Source organism: Polypterus senegalus, chromosome 11 (genome assembly GCF_016835505.1).
Source record: "Polypterus senegalus isolate Bchr_013 chromosome 11, ASM1683550v1, whole genome shotgun sequence".
In the NCBI taxonomy this organism is placed as follows: Eukaryota; Metazoa; Chordata; class Cladistia; order Polypteriformes; family Polypteridae; genus Polypterus; species Polypterus senegalus.
Window position 1 is genome coordinate 58767105 of NC_053164.1, and position 22342 is coordinate 58789446.

The 22342-nt window shown below is 35.8% G+C and overlaps 1 protein-coding gene across 1 annotated transcript in view; it reads right to left on the bottom strand.

The window, feature by feature from the left end:
- Positions 1 to 847: 847 nt before the first annotated feature.
- The window catches only part of c4b (complement 4B (Chido blood group)), a 111734-nt gene continuing 90239 nt past the window's right edge, over positions 848 to 22342 (bottom strand). Inside the window, exons 35-41 of the mRNA XM_039768726.1 lie at positions 19267 to 19341; positions 18461 to 18563; positions 16159 to 16248; positions 9942 to 10034; positions 9535 to 9618; positions 9029 to 9161; positions 848 to 1174 (exon numbers count right to left, since the gene is read on the bottom strand). Of these exons, the coding sequence (XP_039624660.1) occupies positions 1033 to 1174; positions 9029 to 9161; positions 9535 to 9618; positions 9942 to 10034; positions 16159 to 16248; positions 18461 to 18563; positions 19267 to 19341 (720 nt within the window). The 3' untranslated portion in view covers positions 848 to 1032. The remainder of the gene's footprint in view (positions 1175 to 9028; positions 9162 to 9534; positions 9619 to 9941; positions 10035 to 16158; positions 16249 to 18460; positions 18564 to 19266; positions 19342 to 22342) is intronic.

Here is a 22342-nt window from a genome sequence, read left to right on the forward strand (position 1 = left end):
ATACTAGAAGTGACTGAGCTAAATAAAAATGGGATGTTTACAATATACTGAACAGGAATCTCAGATTAAAAGCCATACGAGTTGAGCAGTAGTAACCACCATCCATTAAAAGTTAGATCATTGCTCACACTGAAATACAAACCAAATTTCCTTCAATAAAAAATAGCTCTGGAATGAAATAACCAGTTTTCCTGAATGTAAATTATAATGTAACCTATACTCTAACTCTAATGATGAAAGCATTGCTGGTATTGTGCTTGATTAGATTCAGATAAATAAGGAAGAAGTAAACATAGTCAAAGAGTCCACACCCATGGGAATAGATGCATGTGCTTTTAAATTCAGTGTTAAAATATTGGATACAATCACTGTACAGGGTGGTCCAGATCTAATTATGCTGATCCAGATCGTCTGGATGACTTTCATTTATACGGGGACCATTCCAGTTCGGCGCAAAGACGATTCTTCATGCCGTCAGTTCGCATTCTTCTCGCTGGTCCTGGATTTTTCGGGTGATTTTCTATGTAATAAACTTAATAAGTTATAGCGTAATGAAAATTGCATAATTAGATCTGGACCACCCTATATTCTGCTGAATACCTTTTTAAAACTTGTTTGAAGACCATAAGAGCACAGAGCTCCCAAAAATCTACACATGAGCTTTTATGACTGAAGCCATTTACTGCACTGAGCTAAGATGTAATGAAAAACATTTGTTGCTCACCTCATGCAAATAGACAATATCTTTTGTAGAAGCAAGACAAAAACTATCATGAATACCCAAACTGAACCCAAAGCAATTTTTAATTATTGGTAAGCAAATTATAAAAAATGAATACCACAAAAGTTCTCAGAGGAATTTTATTATTGCTGAAATTCAGGATGTGCTATGTATGAAAAAATGCAAATAAACCATTTATGTTAAAATTAGGTGTTTACGTGGTATTTTTAACAAATAGCAAAAAAAATGTCCACCAATGTATGAGTAAAATATGTTGTATGCTGCAAATAATAAATGCTGGTACCAGCAGCTCAGACTGTACAACCACTGACTTCATAGTCCCTCAGAAAGGTCTTCATTCCTTCACAGAAACTTCGGTAAGACCTCCCTTTGCATTTTGATTCACTGGGAAGCTCCTCAATCCAAGTATTGGCATTCAAAAGATACTGCATGCTGTAAACAAAACAGAAGGAGAAACTGATTTTAAAGAAAAGTAAAAAGCAATAGTTTTCTTTAGACAAACTGGACTTTACATTACTGGCCATAGTATTGGCAGGAATAAAGATATGGCATTTCAAAAATGGACTAACTTTATGAAAGCCTTGTATAATATAATCTAACATTTTATTTACCTTATAAATTGCATCTATACATTGCCTAGACAATGTAGTAATTTTCCTAGACAATGCAAATGTACTATTTTGCAATGGAATACCTTTTCACTTGATGCTTCCTATAGGATAGTGTAATATATTAATACTCTATAATATGTATTCTTTTTGCTTTCATGTAGCACTTTGCAATAATCTACATTAAGCTGCATTTTCTAAGTGTGCATTCAGTTTTTAAGTTTGTCCAGGTCTTTTTGAATTACTTATGCTCCTTCTTTTTCAGTGCTCTTCCATAAAGAATCTGGCTTGTCAAAAGGCAAGTAAAGTGAGGGATGAGCAGGATATAAACAATATTCAAGTCAAAATGTATTTATGGAGCACATTTAAGACCACAACAGTGGTTTCCAAAGTGCTGTAAATGAAAAATCTACTATATATATATATATATATATATATATATATATATATATATATATATACAATCTTAAGCCTAAAAGTGCAACAGTTTTGTGCAATGATTTTATGTGACGTTATTATGTCACACTTTAAATCAGCTTATTTTAAAACCTACATATATATGTTTGGTATCATTCTTTTCAGAATTTATCGAACTTTAATATGCTGTTGTTAGATTTTTAGATTCTTATTCCCTTTTTAAACTATAAACAAAAAAATATCAAGAACTCTCGTCTCACAAGACTTTGTGCCAAGAGATTGAACCACGACTGGGGCCGGAAATAAAAGACAAAGAGTAGGCAAGCTGCTGTACAGGCTTTTAAATGTTTGAAGTGCTGCACAAGATGCAGATCACGCGGTACTGCAGCAGCAGCAAGCCAGCAGCTGATCGAGCAATGAGGAGGTAAAAAAAAAACTATATTTGTTTCCCATTGTATCACCGTTTAAGAGGGGGTTTCGGAGGAGCGGCAGTGTCTACTTGGGGTGCGTTCAGCCCCTCTTTTCACAATGTGAGTGGCAGAGATGCAAAGTGGCTGGCGCGTAGCATAGGCCTGGGGGCTGGCGAGCGAAGCAAGCAGGGGCGAACCCCTTAGTAGATAAATAAAATCAAAGATGGATAGACAAAAATTAATAAAAAGAAGTAAATAAAAATAACAAACAATTAACAAATAATAATTAGCAGCACATAAAAATACACCATGAGTTACTAAAAGCCTAGGAGAAAAAATGTGATTTAAAAATTGAAGTGGCAGGCTGTTCCAGAGCCAAGTAGCAGTCACCACAAAAGAACAATCACCCCATTTCGTTCACCTTGATCATTATAAGGCCAGTAGCAACTGGTCAGACAATCTCAGGGATTGAGAATTGCTATAGGAGACAAGGTGGGAGGACAGATAAGCCAGGTCCATTTAAACATGTCCAATAAAATATTAAAATCAATTTTTAGACTGAAGGGAAGCCAATGAAGTGAAGCCAAAATAAGAGTGATGTGCTCACGCTTACACAACCCAGTTAAGAGCATTGAAGAAGAGTTCTGGACCAACTACAAGCAAGAGAGAAGAGTTTAATTGACACCACTAGTGCAATGAATTACAATAGTCAAGATGTGATGAAACCACTGCATGAAGAACTTTTTCCAAATCAGCAAAACAAAGAAAAGGCTTGATGTTTGAAATGATTCTTAACTGGAAGAAGCAGCTTCTTACAACAGAGTTTATCTGCTTATCCCATTTAAGACACATTTTGCAGATGTCTTGCAATGTTTCACTAATACAGCCTAGGTTAGTGACAAGCATACAAGATGCATTGGATGGACTAAATAGCACAATCTCAGTTTTACTTTATTATAAGTAAAAAAAATGATGACATCCAGCTCTTTACATTATCCAAGTAAGCCAAGAGAGACCCCAGGGAGTTGTTTCTAGGTAGAAGGCATCATCCGCAAAACAGTGGAAAGATACCTTATGCATAGATAGATAGATAGATAGATAGATAGATAGATAGATAGATAGATAGATAGATAGATAGATAGATAGATAGATAGATACTTTATTAATCCCAAGGGGAAATTCACATAATCCAGCAGCAGTATACTGATACAAAGAAACAATATTAAATTAAATAATATTAAAAATGAAAAGAATTAAAATAAAATTAATGTTCGCATTTACTCCCCCGGGTGGAATTGAAGAGTCGCATAGTGTGGGGGAGGAACGATATAAATATATATAAATAGAGCCAAGAGGAAGCATGTATAATAAAAACAGAATTGCACCAAGTATAAAGCCTTGTGGGATCCCATATTTTAGTAGTTTAGAACATTAACCTGATACCAAGCACATGTCGGCAAACAAAGGGCCAGCTGACCCAAATGTCTAAACACAATACACTAAACAGGTACGTAGTCACAGTGTCAAGCAACATTTCAGTAACAACAAGCCAGGAAAACAAGTTAAATGAATTTTTTTTTTACATATCCACAATATGGGATACCACATAGCAAGAGGTGCTTATATTGACAAAGCATTGAATAACTAATGTTGTGGCTTATCAAATCATAGCAGCAAGCAAATGGTGGCATCCTCATAAAAATACAAAACATTACATGGGTAAGTAACAACAGAAAAAAAAACATCTAGGAATCAATAATAACTTTATGTTTGTTTCTTGAGGTTCTAAACCCTAAAGAATTTATTTTGAACCTCAGAAAAAATGTATATACCTAGTAAAATATGTTTAGAGTTCACCCAAACACAACACTCAATATTTGTTGTACTCCTAATTTTAGGGTCTCTTGCAAATTTCACAAGTTTACTAACTATATCATAATCAATATCATTTGGTATATTAGAAAGAGTAACTGTCAACAGATATAACCTGGGGGACTCCACTGATGCCGTCACCCCATATGGAGTATTCTCTTCTTATGTGTTGTCTTTATCTTTGGCCTATCAATGAGAAGCCATAGTAATCTGAATTTAAATACATTTGTGAGATAATATGCAGTAAGTTTAGAATATTTGGATTTAAGGTGATATGCTACTTTCAGTAAGAATATGATGCCCTTGTATTTATACATTTTCCATATCTGCTCTTTATTCAATTATAATGTAGTTTTACACAGTTTGTTTCAAACATAATGACTGCATTAACTTTAATCATAACAATAAGCATGAAATGAGTACAAACACGATAAACTGATTAAGTTTGCAGATGATGCCAAGCTAGGTGGATTGGCAGATACTCTAGAAACCATTGAATCATTACAGAAGGACTGGGACAGCATATAGGCTTGAGCAGATTTGTGGCAGATGAAATTTAATGTAAGTAAATATAAAGTATTACACCCAGGAAGCAAAAATGTTCAGTTTGAATGCACAATGTAAGGTCTGAAAATTGAAAGTACACCATATGAAATGGATTTAGTAATTGTAGTGGACTCATCTCTATCTGCTTCCATTGTTCAGGAGCCATTTAAAAGGCTAACAGAATGGTGTTATATAGCATGATGTGTAGAGTACAAGTCCAAGGAGGTTATGCTCAAGCTTTTTAACACACTGGTTAGACCTCATCTGGAGTACTATGTACAGTTACGTTCTTCAGGCTAAAAAAAAAGGGCATAAAAAAGCTAGAAAAAGTCTAGAGGAGAGTGTCTAGGTTGATTTCAGTATTACATGGGATGAGTTATAAAAAAGCATTAAAAGAGCTGAGCAAAAGAAGATTAAGAGGAGGCATGATTAAAGTGGAGTGCCCTCTCAGGGTTGGGGGAGAGATCCTGCCCCAAGTGGAGGAGTTCAAGTATCTCGGGGTCTTGTTCACGAGTGAGGGAAGAATGGAGCGTGAGATCGACAGGCAGATCGGTGCAGCGTCCGCAGTGATGCGGGCTCTGCATCGGTCTGTCGTGGTGAAAAAGGAGCTGAGCCGTAAGGCAAAGCTCTCAATTTACCATTCGATCTATGCTCCTACCCTCACCTATGGTCATGAGCTATGGGTAGTGACCGAAAGAACGAGATCGCGAATACAAGCGGCTGAAATGAGTTTCCTCCGCAGGGTGTCTGGGTTTTCCCTTAAAGATAGGGTGAGAAGCTCAGTCATCCGGGAGGGGCTCAGAGTAGAGCCGCTGCTCCTCCGCATCGAGAGGAGTCAGATGAAGTGGCTCGGCGTCTGATCAGGATGCCTCCTGGACGCCTCCCTAGTGAGGTGTTCGGCACGCCCAACCGGGAGGAGGCCCCGGGGAAGACCCAGGACACGCTGGAGGGACTATGTCTCCCGGCTGGCCTGGGAACGCCTTGGGATTCTCCCGGAAGAGCTGGAAGAAGTGGCCGGGGAGAGGGAAGTCTGGGCCTCTCTGCTTAAGCTGCTGCCACCTCGACCCAACCTCGGATAAGCGGAAGAGGATGGATGGATGGATGATTAAAGTGTAAATTATGAAGGGAATAAGTACAGTGGATTGAGACTGTTAAGAGTAAATTGTGCACAAACATTACAATGTTTTTCTTCACACAGAAATACATGGAATAAGTTGCCAAGAAGTGTGGTAGACAGTAGGGGACCTTTAAAGCTAGACTTGATGTTATTTTGGAAGAATTAAGTGGATAGGAGTGGCAAGGTTTTTTTGGGCTGAATGGCCTGTTCTCATCCAGATTGCTGTAATGTGTATATATGTATATATCAATTAAATGTTATACTACTCTGCAACATTCCCACTCTGACTGATGTGTTTTTGAGGCCAAAAAAAAAGCCTGAATATTCCCTTGAGGTAAAACTTCATTCCAGCTCTAATCAATTACTGGAGGGTATGGTACTCTGTATCAATATCCACCAATATCTATATGGCTCGGAAGCATTACTTCTATCTGATGATCTCATCAAATTTAGTTTGTATCTGATGTAGGTGATTTTTTTTTATTCATGCATGAAATGAGAGGTAGAACTACAATTTCAATATTGTCTGGTATTTCTTTGTAATTCTAATTTGTTCTTTATTTTATTTATGATGTAGCCATTTTACATGTTTTCTGATTTATGATTTGATAATCACCGGGTTAAATAGAAAAATGATATTTTCTGCATAACCTAAGATATACATATTGGGATGTGGGATTGTGCTTAAAATTATTTGGCACTACAGTCTACCTCTGAAAGGTCAAAAGAAAGAATAAAAAAATTAAAAAGTGAAAACAATTTTGACTTTCGACTATAAAGCGTAAGTAACTGAATGATTAAATAAAAAATCAAGTAGACTCAGCTACCATGAACGCAAATCCTTTCATACATTTTCTGAATGCAATTTTGCTATTATTGAGTTATAGGAATCTACAGCCTCTCCTTACAGTATCAAACACATTACGGGCATTCACTGTATAGATGAGTCAATGTATCCTGTTCTACAGTAAAGAAAGTTTATATAGACATAATTTACTAACTCCACTATTGACTCTGTATTGAAGGGACTAGTGTGTGGATGTGTCATCTTCTATTCATTTAAACAATTCTTTAATAGTATGATAGGCAAATTAACATTTTCTTATAAATTATGGAAATACTTTGTAGTGGTGGACTGTCTGAATTGGCTGAGAGGTGTTGCCGACTAGATAAATAAAGCAAGTAAATCTCATGGTATGCTGACCGACTCCTCAGGCTGACCAGATATTTCGGCTTCATTGTATTTTTTCTGAACAAGTAAATCTTGCTAAATTTCCGTGATTGCTAAGTGAAGAAATAAAAGAAAACTGCAGCTAAAAAGCAAATATGGCTTTTTTTCACTTTAAAAGAAGCTATCCTAGCCTTTATTTAAAAAATATATAATCATTTTTCCACAAACCTAATCATTATGTAAATTAAGTAATGGATGTGAAACTCAGAACAGGTAAAAAAAAAAACTTGTTGATAGTGCTTTCCATGTATTATTATTATAATCAAAACAATAAGATAATAAGGCAAAAATAGATTTCAACGTGGTAGCCAGATTTTTTAGAAGGGATCAGTTCTGGAAAAGTTAAAAATGATCTTTAAAGATGAGCTCCAGGAACTCTACTGAACACTGTAAAAATAAATCCGGGTGTACTGTAGCTATGGCTGTGAGAGTATCAGATATTTTCATAACCCTTCATAACAGGCAAAAACTTTCTGTTCCTTTTTTCCCATTGTTTCTTTTCTTTTCAATCTGTCCCATTTCAACAGCTCATCTACTTAATATTTTCTTAAACCTTTTCTATCATCTTCTCAATTGTTGTCTATGATGTAACCTGTGTAAATGAAAGGAAAAATGACTTGCAAAAGTTTGGTGTTCTAACTTGGAGACCCCATTTAATTGATAGAGCCTTCTAGCAGTAAAGTGGCACCTACTATCATTAAAAGAGTGTTTGAGCTTCTTTGGAGAGTTTTGTCTGTTTATTGTGAAGTTCAACACGTTCAGGTGTTCCTCAAATCTAAAGTGGGAATCAAGAACCGTGTAAATAACTATTCCACTCCCCACATATTTCCCAGTTGCAACTGTGCGAATGATCCCTTCAGAGGCTCTTCTAGCTCTTATATTTGTCACCCTTTTTCTCCTGTCGTTAATTTAAAATTCACTGTCCTTCTTTCTTAGTTTTATAGCTCTAGTCTTCCTTCACCTTACGTGTAAGAAACCTTTACTCTTCCTGTAGATTGGTCACTAAACACCTTATTTACAACATGGCTACCCTTGAACTGATGAAGCTAACCCTTAGTGATTCTATTTTGATTACCTTTCACCAAACCTTTAGTCTTCCTCATCTGTCCAAACTTCTAGAACATATGGTTTCTACTCAACATATTCACTATGTTACTCTACATTCCAGATACCAGCTTGACTCACACTATTCAAACAGTTGTTGCTCAAATGTGTATATCAGCAAGTATTTAAACTCATCCACCTGTGTGTACAGTGCTGAAAACACCTTAATATTCATTTAAAATGACGAGTTTCTTGAAGAGAAGTACATTGTTACTTTACTAAATAATGTAACATCATAGCTTCAAGTGTCTAGATATGATCAATAGCTGCGTCATTCTCTGTTTCTGCATACACTTTGCAGTTTCTTCTTCAGTTGGTGTGGAATTTTTTAGGGCAATATGGCTTCCTCACGTAAACAAATTTTGTCTTTGGGATAATAAAGTCCATAGCAGTCAGATTCAGGAATGATAGTGAGGTTAGTTTAAGTTCACCTACTTTGTCATTTAAGCAGGCCAATAAAAATTCAGTGGACAGTCCATTGAGTCTTTCAAGTGTGTTGCTACAGGATTTTCTCATTTGTCTTTTTTGCCTAGCTATTTACTCTCTATTTCTTCTTGCTGAGTTTCATCTACTCCTGAACAGATTTATGCCATAGTCAGTGACATTTATTTTTCCATTATAACCCTGTCCTCTCCTCCTCTACCTGCTTAATCAAACAAATCTCTTCTTTTATCTTGGTCTCTGTTGCTTTTGATGCTTGCACTATCTAATCATTCTTGTATGTATTAAAAACTTGCTTTGCAAGTCACCATGGATAAAAGTGTATGCTAAATAAATTAATAACATTACTCTTAATGTTTGTATTATGATGTTAGCAGCTGTTTTAGTCCCCCTGCATTCCCCCAATGTCACAAATGGCCTTAACTTCTAAAAAAAGACTTAATCGTAAACAAACACAAAGAGACAGGATACCTGTAAACTTCACAATTACTGTGTCTGGATAGACACAAAGTTATATTTTAGACCTTCCAATATACTCACTTTCCATTCACATCCTTTGTCTTGCCATCATTGCCCATGATAAGATATTCCTTGTTGACAGTGAGTTTTGACTTGCATTGTTGACGTTTAAGGAAATATCTGATAGAGCCAGTCTTCACTTTTACATCCTCATCTAAAAACAACACAGAATAATTATCTTCAATATGGCTTCCAAGGCAATGAGCTTAAGAGGATATGAATGGTCTAACTTGTTTGACTTGCCACATTAAAATAGATCTAATGTAAATCATTAAGACAAAAATTTGAAATGCTCTGGGTATTTTGGAGTGAATTTTAGAATATTGGCTTTAAACCTATTGTAAATGTGGATTTTAATTTTCAAAACATGAATGCATATTTGTCTTCTTCTTATTATTATTATATTAGACAAATTATAGTTGAAAGTCTATTACAATAATTCACTTTATATGAGGAATCAAAATAATAAGGTTACGTTTTTTTGTGTTTTTTAAAAGTTCCAAATTCAAAGTAATCTGTTGTCTTACTGTACTTGAGTTTCTTAACCACTTCACAGCCAAACACCTGAAAATTGTTCTGTTCTGTTACATTGAGCACTCTCACAGTGTAACCTGGGAAATAAGAAAGAGAATGATTGGTATGAATAAAACAGGCTTTGATTTTTGTCCTCTGATTAAAAGAAGGCATTGAGCCACTGCAAATTTACAAATATTTTAAAAGCTAAAAATCCAATTTATTGTCATTGAGTGTCCATCTAGCATTAGCCTGCTCAATCAAATGGCATAGGTAAGGAGCTGTTCAGATGAAGACTCAAAAAGTATAATATTACATACATTAGCTTTCTTATCAAAGTTAAACACCAAGAAAAAGACAATAAGAAAGAAGAAAAAAAGAGGTAAGCAAGCATAATACTACATGTAATTTTCTAACTAACCATACTGTACAATTGGGTCGTAGCAGGCATATTGTAGTCGAACGACTTGTGTGATGCTCGCGTCATATGGTTTTTTCTCTTTGTGGCATGGACCTAAAATCAAAAAAAAAACAAAACAAAAACAGTATACAGTTATACAATTATTCTCCCTGACTGGGAATACCAGAATGTAAGAACGCGTGCTTAGAAATAGTGAAAAGTCAAGCAAAATTACCCCTTTTATTGGCTAACTAAAAAGAATACAATATGCAAGCTTTCAAGGCAACTTAGGCCCCTTCTTCAGGCATGATGTAGTGCTTAGAAATATAAATAGAACAGTTATCATTTCTCTGTACAACTGCCCCAGAATAACAGGTGAGTATAGCATCTTCAATATAATAATTTTGTATTCTATATACCATATATCAATTCTACACACAAAGATAATAGGTATTTACAAAGCTATATAATACATATATACAGTATATATATATAGCAGATATAAATTAATATGATAGCTCAATGTAAGAGGAATTTTGAACGTTAGTATTGAATTTCTAAATCTTATTTTTACATCTAAAAATGCATTGCAGCTGACTTCAGTGATAAGGGCAGTGTAGGGTTGCCAGACGTCCGTTATATAAGGGACATGTCCCACATTTGATCATTTTGTCCCCTGTCCCATACTGACCTTTCAGGGACACCCAAATGTCCCGTATTTAGTTCTTTTTCAAATTTCGTAATAAAAATATATTTTTACTACCTTCTTATGGTACTTAGTTGTAACTTTATAAGTAATTATGCTTTCTTTTCTCAGATTCTCTTGATGAAAATAACCCAATTGTAACGAGTAAACTAGTGTTTGCTGCCTGTCTACAACTTGTTCAGCTGCTATGGTTGGCTGAGGACAGCGACACTGTTACCATTTTGCTCTCCAGCCGCGCTGCTGTGCAGTTCTGTATCAGCATTGCAACATACAGTGTCAACAAAGTGTGTTGTTACTACTTGTCACAGCCCACTTTTTTTCCAACTGCCTGTATTAAATAATAATAATATTTCTCTGTTGTCTGTATTAAATAAATATTTTCAAATGATTTCACTTTTACAGAATTTTTTTTTAGCTTGTATTAAATAATTTTCAAATGATTTACTTTTGTTTTCCTCATAACCCATTAAAATCCTTGCTTTATGTTTTTAACTTACTGTATGTCACTTACTTTTATATAATATATTGGTCTGGATGTGTAGGGGGCATGTATAAATATATATATATATATACTGTATATATATATATACTGTATATATATATATATATATATATATATATATATATATATATATATATAGTAATATAGAGAGAGATTTTAAGAGTCTCCCGTATTTCTAATTTTCTAATCTGGCAACCCTAGGGTAGTGTTTAAAAGCTGTATTTACTGTAGATTCAGCTATGGAACACAGAAAAAAAACATTTTTGGTTTCTATAAGTCTGCTGCTCACAATACACAAAATTAATAAAGTATTCTTTGCATCATAACATAACAAACAAATCTTGAACAATAATTTCAGATATATATCAATCCATATACTCAGACACTGGTGGAAATTAAGGAGAAATACATTCAATATGAAAAGAAGGAGATGCTTCTTTTCTGAAGGCTGATGGAAAACTGGAATCATCTACCAAGTTCTGTAGGTGAATTGGAGAAATTTGACAGCTTTAAAAATATATCTGGTTGCAGAGCCAGTTAAGCAAATGAGAGTAATGGTCTGAATGATCTTCTCAACTGTTTTCTTATAAGCAACATTTCTTATGATTATACCAATTTATTTTATATTCTGTGTTTTAAAACTGATATAAAAGGAAGTATCTTGCCTTCTCTTTTGGAGTGGCACAGTTGCACGGTAACCTCAGAGCACTATAAGACTACTTTGAAATCTTGGCCTGGTCATTGTCTGTGTGAAATTTGCCTGCATTCCCCATTTCTATATGGATGTGTCACCTGATACTCTGCTTTTTATTCCACATCTTAAAAATGTACATGTTGGGTTAATTGGTAACTCTAATTTGGTTTGGTGTGAGTGAATAAGTTGTTCATCAGAAAGAGTATGATTGTTCACTTTTGCTGAATATCTGTATCCCTAGAAAACTTGCTTTTAAAATAAAAGAAACAACATTTAATTTTCCACTAATTTACTTTTGGAAATGCTCAAATTCACATTGGTAAATAGTAGTTAACTGAATAAAATTTGTAGTAGGAGCCCGGCCATTGATATTTGACACCTAGAAATAGTGAGAAGTCAAGCAGATTGACTCTCTAATCATATGTGACTCTTGAGATGGACTGGTGCCCCATCCAGATTTGCTTTCTACCTTCCACTCATTCCTGGAGTTTAGAGAGGGCTTTCCAGGGCTATAGCCAGAGACCTGATCAGTAGGGGTCTCCAAAATTAGATTAAATTGCATGGGTTGCCTGCGACTTATTGAATTAATACCTGAAAATTCACCATACAGCTGGCTTAGATGAACTTTTTTTCCTATGATGAAAAATCCCAATGATGCTTTGCAAGGCTAGTGTGACACACATTGAACATTCCTGGGTGGTTCTGGGATAGACTGTCATGGCAACTGTCGACACGATTGCTCCAAAACAACAAATACTGGTAGCACTCATGAGAAAATATTTTGTACTTTTTTTATTTCACCATGAAAAGAAAAAAACAATGTTACTTGTAGATTCTTTAAATTTCAAACCTTCTAATTGGTCACATTGGTGCGACTCAAACCACTTTCACCTGAACACCAGCAAGACCAAGGAACTGGTGGTAGATTTTAGGAGGCCGAGGCCCCTCATGGACCCCGTGATCATCAGAGGTGACTGTGTGCAGAGGGTACAGACCTATAAATACCTGGGAGTGCAGTTGGATGATAAATTGGACTGGACTGCCAATACTGATGCTCTGTGTAAGAAAGTTCAGAGCTGACTATACTTCCTTAGAAGGTTGGCATCCTTCAACATCTGCAATAAGATGCTGGAGATGTTCTACCAGACAGTTCTAGTGCCCTCTTCTACGCGGTGGTGTACTGGGGAGGCAGCATTAAGAAGAGCGACGCCTCACACCTGGACAAACTGGTGAGGAAGGCAGGCTCTGTTGTAGGAATGAAGCTGGACAGTTTAACATCTGTAGCAAAGCGATGGGCGCTGAGCAGGCTTCTGTCAATCATGGAGAATCCACTGCATCCACTGAACAGGATCTTCTCCAGACAGAGGAGCAGCTTCACTGACAGACTGAGGAGATCGTTCCTCCCCCACACTATGCGACTCTTCAATTCCACCCGGGGGGTAAACGTTAACATTATTCAAAGTTATTGTCTGTTTTTACCTGCATTTTTATTACTCTTTAATTTAATATTGTTTTTTGTATCAGTGTACTGCTGCTGGATTATGTGAATTTCCTCTTGGGATTAATAAAGCATCTATCTATCTATCAATCTAGTGTACTTATTAAAAATCTGTCCAGGAAGCTATGAAAATTAACTACTAATCATATCAATAATGCTGATCCTTTGCTTTATAGCCTGTAACTATTAAAAGGAGCTCAGGAGATGTAGAAAGAGCGATAAAGGAGTTGAAATATTCTGCCATGTGTATATTTCCCATTTATTCCTAGTTTTTGGCCATTTGTTGAATTGTTTTTTGTGGTTATTGCTCCACCAGTATCTTTTGTTGTTTGAGGTATGATGGTACAGTGGTAAAGATTGCTGCCTCAAAGCTGAGGTCATATTTTTCAGAGAATTCATAAGCACTAATGGCATTTCATCCACTCCCAAATGTAGACATTGTTTTCAGGCTTTAACTGACATTGCTTGTCAAACATGCAAGTGGGAAGCAATCATTTTCCAAGCTTAGGATAGTGAAGAATGCGCTCAGATCAAAATTGGGACAGGAAAGACTGAGTCATTTGAATCTGATATCAACTGAAAGAGATTGGGTTTAAAAACTGCATTTTCGTAATCTGATCAAGGATTTTGCAACAAAGAAATCTAGAAAAATGCAAGTGTTTGCCTGTGTTAATATACAAAATGACCTATGCAGTGTTTCATATTCCTGCTTTTGTAGTCATTTGCAATACGACTCAGTAGTTGACTTTTCAGATGGCGGTTTGTAATGGTTACATGGTTACATCTTTGCATAAGTGGCACAGGAATAAGTTTGATACAGTATACTTTGTCTCTGATAATTTCAGAAAGTAAGCCAAGGTTTTTTCTGCTCCTTGGGTTTTTGTTTTTCATTTTAAAGCTAATACCCTTAGTAGTCATTTACGTAACTCTGTGTGACTCTGAGACCATGAAGTTGATGCATGTAGCACTCACAGTACTGTGTGTAGGGCTCCAGAAATGCCTCTTAGTCAGGGGCTCCCACCTTCCTTAATCCAGCCCTATTTTTACCCAATCCTACTAGGATACTTTTGGGCACACTGTGCTGTTTCTGAATTTGAGTTAAACATTTAAGTGCAATTGAAGTGTGTCTAAATTGACCAAATGGTTTATTTTTAAATTTAAATATGGTTCTATGAGGAACAAAAATAAATCCATCATTTATTGAAATTCAAATAAAAAATAAAATTAAGAAATATTTTTGCATTACATAAATATCTTTAAAATTTGATGACATTTCTATCTAGACAGATGTACCACGAAACACATGATTTCTTTTTTGGACACTTTATGAAGAAACACACCTATTTTGTGCAAGCAGGAGTCAGACCTTCCAAACGTTTCTGAGGTAAATCGATTTTACATGAAGGCAGTCTCCATCTAATGTAGCAACTTTAATCGTCAGTCAGTCAGTCATCGTCCAACCCGCTGTATCCTAACACAGGGTCAAGGGGGTCTGCTGGAGCCAATCCCAGGCAGCACAGGGCACAAGGCAGGAAACAAATCCCGGGCAGGGCGCCAGCCCACCACAGGGCACACACACGGGACAATTTACGACTGCCAAATCACCTAACTTGCATGTCTTTGGACTGTGGGAGGACACCGGAGCACTCAGAGGAAACCCACGCAGAAACGGGGAGAACATGCAAATACCACATAGGGAGGACCCGTGAAGTGAACCCAGGTCTCATTACTGCGAAGCAGCAGTGCAACTACTGTGCCACCTTGCCACCCCATCTTTAATTGTACATTTGGTAATTATTTTGACTATATTGAATAAATTATGTCCTTGGAATTTACATTAGAAAGCTAATAGCTGATGTATTTGTATGTCTGGTCATTTGTAGGCACTACGGCAAGTATAGAGGAAAGCACTTTTCATATGATGCTCAAGTATTAGCTAAACACAAAGCTTCTGTATATTGCAACCAAACTATTTTTAATCTTTTTCTGCATGTCTTTATAAAAATGGTTAGACGCTGGAACAAAATTATCGGTATTGTTTTTGGCTTGAAAATTTGAAATAGTTATATTCTTTATTATGTAGAGAAAAGCCAAGCAAAATGACACCTTTTATTGGCTAACTAAAAAGATTACAATATGCAAGCTTTCAAGGCAACTCAGTCCCCTTCTTCAGTCAAGATGTAATCAATTTTTATCAATCTTTATTATGATAATTAAACTGTTTGTACTGCACATGGTGCTGCAGATATCTCCTGGTCATAAGTCAAGCTGGCCTCATGTGGCATATTGCACCAGAGAATAAAAATACCCTACCATAGTAATGTATTATTTGCATTGGTTATTATTCCACAAACCAGCTTAGTTAGCTACTGTATAAGCTAACCAAATGTATTAAGTGAAGCATTTTCATGAAAATTATGCAATACATCTGCATAGTATTTATGAATGTTTAATTACTGATGATCGCCATGAGTATTTATGAACTCAGCAAATTGTAGTAAGCTCAGTCTTACCAGTCTAATTGTATTGGTTGACATGCTTTACTGTATACATTTTTAACAATAATTGTCATAAATAAATTAATGTAGTTTATAATAAATAAAAAGCTGCTTACTTAACCACAAAAACAAACTTAGAATAAGAAAGAAACTTGTTAAAAGAGGAACAAAAAGTGAACTAATTTATATGTACAATAGCTTTGCTTGCTTGATTTGGACCTAAACCTTGCAAATGTTTTCTTTAAATGCTAGTATTCATTTTCTTATTTAGGAACAGAAGCCTTGCTTGTTAGAGGCTGATTCCACCAATTGTCTGATTAGTAAATTACAATTCACATACTTTCAGCACACTCGCATACGTCTCCAGAACACAACTTGGACAAAAAGGCACTTCGCTTGGGTGCGTTGTATGATATGGTGCATCTCCGCCCTGTAAAACATAACAAAGATTTTTAGACTTGTGTGGAGCTTATGTAGACAGTGACACTTATTCATATTTGTTATTTAAACATGTTTACAATTATACAAGTTAAATGTTAAAATCTTTGTCCATGCAAAAAGTAAATCAATGATAGACCTGTAAATCAGTAAGGAAAGGCTCTTATCATTATCTTTGCATAGTGACTTTTCTCCATATACGGAATTTAATATTGTTGGTATAGTACCAATAAGTTATTTAATTTCATAATCAATAAATAATAAATGAACTAAAAGAGAAATAAAATGGTGTCTTAGCTTATTTTTACTTGTTCTGTTGTGCACTAGGGCATGACTCTGTTGATATATTGGCATCATCCACTTACACTGTATAAAATGGCTGACTGTACACAGTTACTGGAACTCAACTATTCCCTTGAGCTGAAGTTTCTGTTTGACATCTTAGGAACCTGCTGGGTCTAGGGCAAGGGTCCTCAATCCCAGTCCTGGAGAGCCGCAGTGGCTGCAGGTTTTTGTTCTGACCTGGTTTCTTAATTAGAAAGCAATTCTTGCCAATAAAGCACTAACAAGCTATGAAATTAAATTAACTCTGCTATGTCAGGTCATTCTCATATCCTAGATTTTCTTTCCCTTTCTATCATGCAAATGATTTGAAGGCTAAAATGGACGAGTAATTCTCAGTCCTTCACTTTTTTCTCTTCATTTTTCTTCCAAGTATTTAATTAAACCCAATAGTGCAGATAAATACACACAGGTGTAAATGTAAATAAGCTAAATGGAGAAATGCTGCTCTCTCTTGTCATTTGCATGTTATTGATAATAAGGAGCAATTAAAATAGCTGTTTAAGACAAAATTAAGCAATAAGGGCTCAAAATCACTAAACTGAAGCAGAAGTGTTACTTTAGCAATAAGTGCTTTTATTAAGCAACTGGGTTGGAGCAAAAACCTGCAGCCACTGCGGCTCTCCAGGACCGTGATTGAGGACCCCTGGTCTAGGGTATGATCCAGTGCAAGGACCACCTTCTATGGTAGAAAGGCATATCAGCCTACATGATCAACAAAGGAAGAGTGCCTTATGTGTATGTGTGTGAGTGTTACAAATACAAATGTAACAATTTTTAAATTTACTTCCAAAAACATTGCAAATGCCTAAGAGGAAATTTCTGTTAGTGCATATCTACACATTACGTACATATATGCAGCCTCACAATATGTGTCAATATTCCCTAGACTGGCTATACATTTGCTATGTTAAGCAGATAATAATGTAAACAACGTTATTATTTAATTTATTTTAATCTTGTAAGATCAACATAAACTGCTAAAATAAATGCAAGAAGTCTGAAAAGGTGAAAATACCATTACTTCAAACAGTAGACAAGAACCAGCCATGTCTTATTTATCGAAGCTGTGTACTTGTCAGACCTACCCCTTGAAGTGTGTTGCATAGTATATGACTCTTTTCTGTTGTTCGTGTAAGCAGTAGAAAAAAAACTGGTTACTCTGAATATGAGTTAAATTTAGCTTCGGGATAAACCTAAAAATATTTCAGACTTTCATTTGTTTATATTTGTTTCAGTTTTGTTACAATTCTTTATAGTAGTTTGTCTATTGCTTTGTTTCAATATAAACACAACAATATTTTGATTTTATGTAATTGAACCTTTGCTTGTATCTCGTTTATCTGATCTGGCTTTTACCAGTGATAGCTGCATATGGTGCTGTCAATTTTTCTTGGGATGAATGAGTTAACGTTTGCTAAGTGCTTTTTTTCAATGAGTGTCAGGCAAAGTGATGGAGCAACAGGGTTGGTTTTACCAATATATATATTGATATCTTTCCAGGTATAGACAGGTCTACCCTTCCACCATTACAGACTCTGTTTATGAAACAAATTCATTCCCAGTTGTTAATTATTTGGAATGAAAAGAATGGAGACTTATAAGCATGTTCCCTCTCTGTATCAGCAATAACAAGCAATAACCCTTATGCTGGTTTGCTTTAGTTAAAGTACATTTGCAATTATTCCTTTATGGCTGACATGCCATTTTAGTGTATCGCTAAAGCTTCAAGTTACTGTAAAAGGTAAGCAATCAACATATTAATATTAGTGCTGTTTTCTTAACATATTAATATTAGTGCTGTTTTCTTGTTCAAACACATTCACGGACTGACTGTTTCTATTTAGTCTGTCATTGCTGACCTGGCTCATAATAGTCATAGAGCGTTGCAGTGGCAGGCTGTAATAGCCCGATTGGGACGGTCTGCTCGGCCTGAAATCCGACACATTGTCTTTCTGAAGGTACCTAGAGAAATGAACAAAAAAAGAAGACATCACCACCACCATCCTTAAGATATTCAATCATGTTTCTTACATACATAGAGTAAACTATCCATTACATAACAAGAAATAATAAGGCACAGCATTGAAATGACCGTGATTTCTTCAATAAAGAAGAGTTGTTTTACTTTGCATGAAACTATATGTAGTATATGCAGAAATACATCGTGTAACAAGACAGCATGAATCCAAATGACTGATATAAGGTTAAAATATAACTAGTCTGCAGAATTAAGTTTGAAGTAAACCTCCAATGAACTAAAACATAATTAGTCTTCAAATTCCACTGTAAGTACAGGTAACCACAAATTAAAACTTGAACTAAATTTTTTCTTACCCTGTTCTCCCACTTTGCTCACTCATTATAGCTATCTATAGAAATATACGGTGACAATACTATAAATATCAGCCTGAAAAATTAAAAAAAGTCTTTTTTTGTCGGCTTTATATCCCTCATTTATTATACTGAATTCCTTCTGTCCTCCAATTTAAATATCTTCCTGTAAAGGTTTTGAGTTTTTTCCATTCTGTGTGTATTTTGCAATGAATTTTCTCATTAAGTATTTGTACACTAAACAAATGCTACACCTGTATTCTAGTGATGTTGTTTTTAGTTTCTGTATTGGTTTTGGAACTCAGCAGTTAATCACTTAGTGTGTTAGACTTACTCCATCAAAATAGAGAACAACTCGTCCATCCATAGTCTCATAGTGACTGATGTATTGGTCCACTTGATTCTTCAACTACAAAATAGATAATAGCAAAAATAAACATATATTATGTATTTATTTAATAATGATTCACTAATACAAGTAACATATCTCTAATACAGTATATCTAATGTAATATAAATGCACATTTTCTATCTAGCTTGGTTTATTGATGTCAGTCATTGTCCAACCCACTATATCCTAACTACAGGGTCACAGGAGCCAATCCCAGCCAACACAGGGCGCAAGGCAGGAACATACCCTGGGCAGGGTGCCAGCCCACCACAGGACACACATACACACCCAGCACACATTAGGGATAATTTAAGATCACCAATGCACCTAATCTGCATGTCTTTGGACTGTGGGAGGAAACCCACGTAGACACGGGGAGAACATGCAAACTCCACGCAGGGAGGACCCGGGAAGCGAACCCAGGTCTCCTTACCGCGAGGCAGCAGTGCTACCACTGCGCCACCGTGCCGACCCTTATTGATGTCTAACATTGAATATAATAACTATTGAACTCATTACTGGACAGGAGTTAAGATTCCTGTTTTAAAGGATAAGATTGGTATTTTCCAAGTCAGTGTTAGAGTATTTCTTCACAATCATGGTATGAGGGACAGTTGCACGTTACTGGACTGATTGTACACCAGCTGGCCTAATTCTTCTACATCAGGGAGTAGTCTGAACCCCTTTTCAGGCTTTGCATCAAATACTTTAAGAGATGTGTGTGCCTGTGTGGTATCTAAAGAGAAATAAATAAAGTAAGCACATAATACATAGTACTAATAAAGTGCATATACAAATGTAAACAATCAAAATGTCGAAACTGAAACACTATAGATTACCAAGAAAGAATAATTACAACCATCAACATGTAAGTTCCTTTAAACTTGAAATTCTGTTCTTTAAGCCAGACAACAGATGGCAATATTACCACAATTTCCGAACACAGGCACTGCATGTGCCCCAGAATGGCGTTCGTATAGAAGAGAAGAAATGCCTTACAATTTAATACATTGCTATAGATTTTGAACATGTCGAAATTAGCATCTTTGAACAAATTAAAGTACAGAGTATCACTCCTTGGATGTTAACAGTGAATTATTTTAGTTATCCGCTTATTCGCAAATAGAAACAAGGTTATCATGGCGCATTTACATATATGTGAACTTTTATTACAAAATGTTTTAAAAAAATGTAAAAGTGTTGGTTATAAACTTAAAGTACACTAACATGTTAATTATTAAAAGAGGCAGATAATGTACTTGGTCAGAAACACACAATACGCAATTAGCATGAGTGGCGGATGGCCGGGGCCCTTACTTGGCTGGGACGCCCTGATTATGGAAGGACAAGGCCTGAGGAGGAGTGGAGACAGAAAGACTGGCGGCAGAGGGACTGTGTTATGCTCTGTGTCTTGTGTGCTGTAGAGGAGAACATTGTGTAAATAAACCGTGTACTGTGTGTCAATTGGTGTCCTGCCTGTTTTTGCTGGGGCTAGGGCAGCTGTAGGTGCTCTGGGCTTCACACGGGTTTGGAACCAGACACTGAATAGAAAGCCCAAGCACGCTGTACGTCAGGAACAAAACTGCTGCACATGTGCAATGGACCTATGGGGCTTGTTTTGCCCAGCCCAAACGTGAAGCAGGGAATTGTGCACACATGGTATATGTTAATTTTCTATTTGAAATTATTTACTAAAGTGAATCATATTTTATTAATTTAATAAAAAGTATCAAGCCTGTTCTTGTACTTTAAGATGGAGCTGAAGGGGCATGAGTCCAAACCGAACGTATGTAATTTGAAGCAGCAAAAGTTTTTGTTTTAAGAAAACATTGCTTCAGCATTTCTGGGTCATGCTTACAAACAAAAATAAATTGGCAGCGATACATTTTATCATCAATTTTTATTACTACTTTCTTGAGGTAAAGATATGATTCGTGTTCACGTGTCCGCAAACAACAGCTGTTGTGGGTGAAGTATTACATTTTGCACAGGTTTACCTCCAATTACTAAGTAGTCTCACAGTAGCTTCAGGTTGAACATTTTTCTCTTTACTTTGTCCAGTTCTTTTTTATTTTTAGTGATGTTCTGCAATGGCTTGTAACAAATGATGCTCTGCACAAAAGTGTGCCATAGTGTCTGACATACCGGAAGAGCAGTCAGTATACCCTGAAATCATCTGATCAAACTATTGTGATGGCACATGATTCAAAACATACACTAGCCACAGCGGCACATGTGTACCAAAATCATATTTTTTCCTATGCCATGTCAAATCATATTTTTTATATATAGTGCTGGCACACATTCTGAATCACATTTAGACAAAGTGGTTTAATGGAAGATGTGCTAACAAATCTTATGATTATTTTTTCCTAAACTTCACCTCATATATAGTCAAGTACCAGATATCAAAATTTATAGCACCTTCAGAGTTTCTTTTGCTGTGGATATAGTAGTATGATAACAGCTGACTAGAAGATTTTTGAGCGAGTAAAAGTAATAAATAACTTTCAATGTTTGTTCTCAGTAGACATTTTCTCAAGGCCAGAATGTTCCTGTGGTCTATAACTGGAGTGCTGACAGGTGTTTTAGATTTGTCTATGACCTTGTTCATCACACATCGTGAAACACTGTGCGTCATTATAAGTGTGACATTTTTTGGTGATTACTGTCTAGATGTCTAGAGAACAAAGACAACAATTAATCCCCAAACCGCAACATTAAGTAATGTCAATTGTAATAGTGGCACAAAAGTCATTTTTAAGATGAAATGGATATGCTGAAGGAAACTGTGCTCATGGGAATGAACATTTGTGAGTAGTGAGGTTAAGCTCACAGCCAGTCTACTTTTGAAATGGCTGGATCTCACAAAAAATGTATTGCTTTTTTCCTTAAAACTATATGGATACACTAATTTATAATATGTGTGTAATCTCTGGACATGAGACAATACTCTGCAACAGTCTTTTTTGAAAAATGTACAGATTCTATAAGGACTAAAGCTTACTTTTTACATTTG